Raw genomic sequence first — 6,047 nt, 5'->3', positions numbered from 1 at the left:
AGTGTCTTCTTCCATTTTTCTAAAGTGGATGGAGATGAACAAAAATAATGAAGATGCACGGAAACATACGTATGTTGAGTTTCCTATGAAATTCTGTTGGAAACTAAGAGATAGAGATTGGGCACCACGTAAAAGAAAATTGTTACAGATCAGACACATTCATTATGTTTGCCCTACTTTGGGTGAACCATATTTTCTTAGAATTCTTTTAGTTAAAGTCAAACGACCAAGATCGTTTGAAGAAATTAGAATTGTTGATGGACAATTGTTTCCATCCTTCAGGGATGCTTGTTACGCTATGGGTTTGTTAGATGATGGCATGGAATACATTGAAGCTATTAAAGAAGCGAGTTTTGCGGGAGATGGTCGTTATATTCATCCATTGTTTGTTACTTTGCTATTTTCAAACACATTATCAAGACCTGAATATGTGTTTGAACAAACATGGAAATACTTGGTGATGACATTTTATATAGCAGAAGAAAAGCAACAAAGAAGAAATGTTTGTTTTTAATATATTACGCAGAACATTATTCAGAAACATTTATTATTCACATTTTTTATATTTATTTACTTTGTTTCTGTACAGAACTTGTAATGTCCGATGAGAGATTGAAGAACCAGACACTAGTGGAGATTGAAAAGTACCTCATTCGAAATGGCTCATCTTTGACACGATCGTCAACCATTCCTTATCCTGATTATGATTCATTTGCTATTGGAAACAATCGTTTGGTTGACGAAGAACTATATTTTGATATTCCTCAAATACAGAGCGAGTTAGTTACTCTAAAATCTTCATTGACTGAGGAACAACTATCTGTTTATAATCAAATAATGACAGCAGTTGAAGGTGTCAAAGGAGGTGTATTTTTTGTTTACGGATATGGAGGAATAGGTAAGACATTTTTGTGGAAGACGTTAGCCTTATCCGTTAGGTATAGGGAGTAGATTATTCTAAATGTTGCTTCCAGTGCTATTGCTTCATTACTAATGTCAAGAGGTATAACGGCCCATTCTAGATTTCACATCCCCATAAATTTAGATGAGGGTTCTATGTGTCATATAAGGCCTGATGGTGATGTAGCTTATTTGCTTAAGCAAAGTAGGTTGATTATATGGGATGAAGCACCCATGGTACACAGACATGCGTTCGAAGCTTTAGACAGAACATTTAAGGATGTTTTGGTCGATAAAATTAATCGTTATTCGGATGTTTTGTTTAGAGGTAAAGTAATCGTGTTTGGTGGTGATTTTAGACAAATTCTTCCGGTTATTCCAAACGGAAGTAGGCAAGAAATTGTTAACGCTTCGTTGAGTTCATTCTATATATGGTCCCACTATAAATTACTTACTTTGACCAAAAACATGAGATTGACTATCGGTGCTTTACCATCTAGATTGGAGGAGACTAAGAAGTTTTCCAAATGGCTTCTTGATATTGGTGAGGGTAAAGTTGGAAGGGATAATGATGATGTAGCAACTGTAGAAATACCTTCTGATCTTTTAATCATAGATTCTTTGGATCCCATTGAAAGTTTGATTCAATTTGTATATCAATCGGTTCTAGAAAGATATAAGGATTGAGATTATTTTTCTGAAAGTGCGATTCTGACACCAAAAAATGAGGTGGTACATGAAATAAATGATCGATTGTTATAGTTGTTTCTTGTTGAACAAACCAAGTACCTACGCTCCGATAGTATATGTCAAACGAAACAAGGTATCGATTCCTTCCAACAAGAGTTGTATTCACCTGATGTCCTCAATGGTTTAAAGATATCTAGTTTACCAAATCATCGTTTGGTTTTAAAAGTCGGAGTTCCAATTACGTTTCTTAGGAACATTGATCAGCAAAATGGTCTATGTAATGGTACAAGGTTACAAGTTACATTTCTTGGAAAGAGGGTTATAGAAGCTGAAATTATATAAGGTGCTAATGTTGGAACCAGAACATTCATTCCAAGAATTAGCATAATTCCGTCCGACAAAAAAATACCTTTTGCTTTTCAAAGACGACAGTTTCCTGTTGCTGTTTGTTTTGCTATGACAATTAACAAGAGTCAGGGACAATCTTTGTCTAAGGTTGGACTGTTTCTAAAGAGCCAGTTTTCACACATGGCCAGTTATATGTAGCATTATCAAGCATCTTTTATATTTTTACTATAATTTTCAAGTACTCTATTATTTTATTGCTTCCAATTTGTATTTTGTTTGATTTATATATAACAAAGTTTTGTATTAAATTTTGTAGATGTTAAGAGATGAATTTATCATAAAAACTCCTTTGAGAAACATATATGACCTTTGACAAATCATGAATGTTTTTACAAATCTATATAATAATTTGTACCAAATTATTTTATAGAAATTAATTATGTTCTTATTTTAGAATTTATACACCCTCAATTCGTTGTGATAGTTAGCACTATTAAGGCAATAGATAAGCATTTTGGTTGGCACTATATGGAGTGTCCTAAATGTTTAATGGAGGCGGATACAGATCTTATAGACTGTATGGGTATGGAGGAGCATTTTTTCATATGTGCAACAATTATGATTGTGATGAAAAGGTTATATATCAAGTTGCAAGGTATTATAAGCCTGTTTTTATCTATTTTAATAATTATATTTATTAAAATAAAAACGATTTGTATATATTTTTTATTTAATTTAAATAGATTCGAGATAAAAGTTCAAGTGGAAGACATTAGTGATGATGTTCCAATAATATTATTTCATCCTCTAGCTGATGAAATTATTGAAAAAGTTGTTCTCAAGTTTGCCGACCAATAGCTTCAAGAAAACACAACACTTGTATGTATAAATAATTTTTGCTTCACCTATATATTTTTGTCATTACATTTAAATTTTTGGTTATATTAATTTAATCATAAAATATTATGATTCACATGATGTTGAAGAAGTTAGCTTTCCTGTGGATTTAACAAGTTGGTTGGAAAGATGTTTGCTTTTAAAATTGAGATAGCAACTTATAATTTGACTAACTTTGATGAAATGTAGTTGTTACAAACATGACTGATGATGAGTCAATTATGAGCTCAAAGAAAAGATGAAGACTACTGAGGTATTTTTTTTTATAAAAATAGAGGATTCATATTAATACACTAATATTTACAGTTTATGTAATTCTATTATTAGTAACTTAATTTTGACATTTGTCTCAGGGAAACAATAAAGAATTTATCCAAAGAAAAAGTCCTATTCTAAGCGTTAAGAATGATGATGCTAATACTAGTTCTGATATCAATAAAATCAACAAGCGTAAACTGGTTGACGTCTACAACTCTTCAACTCCATGTAACGTCAAGGATTCGGAGAAAGTTAGCAAGAAAGAGACTTAGCTCCTATCTTTATGAATTCAAAGCAATTTTTATGATTTTTACGTTTTAAACATTGTTTTTTTTTTAATATTTCAGTTTGTTTGACGTGGTTGTTTGATCTTTATATGCTTTTTATATATATATGAATAAATATATCCTTTTTAACCGATATTTTTTTTTCCTTTTAACTTAGTCTACTTATCATTTGTCGTTTAAGGATTTCATCACAATGCTCAGAGTACTAAGTTTGACATTAATCGATGAGTCTTAATAAAAGAAAAAAGAAAACAAAATACATATAATTTCCTAAAACACGTTGATGTGTGCAAAATCCAATTTCTCTTAAGTAATTTTAAAAAGGCATGTTATGCCCAAATAAGTAATTTCTCTTACGAAACGTTCTAAATAAATCATAACGAATAGGATTGTAAATAGTATAAAAATAAAACTAAATAAAGATCTTGGATTCCTGACACTGAAGACAAGCCTAAAACTTCTCTCCTACCTACTCCATTTGGGTGTGTAAGCCACATAATAAAGAGTTTTGCTTGAGGACAAGCAAAGATTCAAGTGTAGGGGTATTTGATGTGTGCAAAATACAACATATAAATTATATAAAATGAGGTATAAAACTAACCCTTTTTTAGTACTAATGTTGGAAAAAGTGTGCTTTTGTCTTCCTTTTGAATTTACAGGAGCAAATGAGCTTAAAAGAGCAAAAGGAACAAATAAACAGCAAAAACCAACATAAATACAAAGAAACGGAATAAACGTGACACGCCCGACCCCTCGGCGATATCCCCAAGAGCAAAAACAAGAAACAGAAGGTTGACCACGGCCCGTGCTTACTGGACACGGGGGCGTTGTCAGATGTCTGCAAAAAAGATAAAGCTGTGGAAGCTTCTAAGCCCACCACGGGGGCGTGCCTGACTCAACACGGGGCATGGTCAATGCTAAGATTCACAGAATCTTGCCAAATCTTGGTAGTACAGATACGCTTCTGCCTACGGGCCGTGTCAAGCAAACACGGGCCGTGTGGAGCCCAATGCTGACAAAAGCAATTAATGAAGGAAGAGAAAGAGATGGCCACGGGGGCGTGTCCGCTGGACACGGGGCCGTGGCCGGGCTTCTGTTCAGGCTATAGATAGGGGTGCTTGGTTCACTTCAAATGCATCCCTTGGCAAACCACTACTCTCTCACTATGCCACCACTCCACCACCAACACCCACCACCATCATCCATCATCCACCTTTAGAGTGTGTAGTAGTCTCGGGATCCAAGATTGATAGTAAGAGTTCTTGTCAATCAAAGGCCATGTTTGGCTAAGTCTCTTACATCACTTGGTGAAGACAAGTCTTTAATGTATTACTTTTGATTTTTAATCTTTTCGCACTTTTTATTTGGTTTTGTATTAATGACATTAATAACTAGTTTCTTATGTTGAAGGTGAAACTTCTTTATCATTTGTCCGTGGTGTCTTGGCAATACTTTACTGTCTATATAAAGTAAAAGATTTACACCATTCACATCTCTACAGTCTATATAGAGATATGTTGGCTACCTGATCGGGGGTTAACAGGAATGGTTTGGTAAAGTTCTTGCCTTGTTCAGTGTATAGATCCTACAAGGATCTGGGTCAAGCTTACTAGGTGCTCCTTCAATACCCACTGGTATTGGATGGCGGGGGTGCGAATGGCTTGATCCCCTCATATGTAAACTACTATTAATACATTAAACCGGCTACTTGGGTTGTATCCCTGCTGACTCAAACCACTTAGCCGAGGGTAACGTCACCTTCAAAAGAGGGGCCTAACACTTTTCTCATTAATAACTTAATTAATTATCTTTCAATGTTCCTGTTTTGGTCAAAAATCACACAAGGATAATGCAACCAAATCTGATTTTGTGAGGTATGATGCTTGGTTAATTGTATGAACAACAAGTATATGAAATCAACGATGAATACCGAGATTTATACGAGGAAAAAGCCTTGATATTTAGAAGATCTCCGGCATAAAAAACCTCGGGTGATGGAAACTACCGATCACCAACTATATTGCTGAAACAATAGTGATCCTTGTACAACTTCGGAAGAAAACAAGCTCGATACAATGAATTGCTAGTATAAGTGTGTGTTTTTGCTAAGTGTTTGCAGAGAATTCGTGTATTGTGTGTATTTTATGTGGTGTGCACGAATTATGCCTCTAATGAGCTTGTTTCCCCTTAAAAAAGATAAGAAAAAACAACTAACTAACTTCCCGAAAAAGGTGGAAGTCACCCATGACCACCACTAACGGTTATTTCTTCAATATGCACGTGCCTAAAAGCATATTCCACGAGATTCCAGCAGAGAAGTGGTCCACTACGTCCATTACCTGCATTTACACATTAAAAACCTGCAAAACATAAGTTCTGTTAAGGATCCTCGGACTCGTGATCCTCAGACTCGTGATCCTCAGACTCTGGATCCTCAGACTCTCTGCATCAGCCATTAAGCATCCGTGATCCATGCCTAGTCTCAGGATAGATGATCCTTAGCATAAAATTCATGCCCTAACAATTGCCCCCAATATGGCAGTTGTGATAAGGATTCACAGCTGTCATATTTCCGTCAGAAGCGGACTAGCCGTTGCTGCTGGTAACTAGTCGTTACACCACTTGTCGTCACTGATAAGACCTGCTATAATCGTCATTGCAGAATAT

General features: G+C 35.0%; 1 protein-coding gene across 1 annotated transcript; it reads left to right on the top strand.

Moving 5' to 3' along the window:
* The first annotated feature begins 993 nt into the window (after positions 1-993).
* LOC110924541 lies at positions 994-1,587 on the top strand. Its single transcript, XM_022168541.1, has one exon. The coding sequence runs from the start codon at positions 994-996 to the stop codon at positions 1,585-1,587; it is 594 nt and encodes a 197-aa protein (XP_022024233.1).
* Positions 1,588-6,047: the final 4,460 nt, after the last annotated feature.

This window comes from Helianthus annuus, chromosome 17 (genome assembly GCF_002127325.2).
Source record: "Helianthus annuus cultivar XRQ/B chromosome 17, HanXRQr2.0-SUNRISE, whole genome shotgun sequence".
Lineage (NCBI taxonomy): Eukaryota > Viridiplantae > Streptophyta > Magnoliopsida > Asterales > Asteraceae > Helianthus > Helianthus annuus.
The sequence above is the reverse complement of the archived record's forward strand: the minus strand, read 5'-3'. Positions and strand labels throughout refer to the sequence as shown.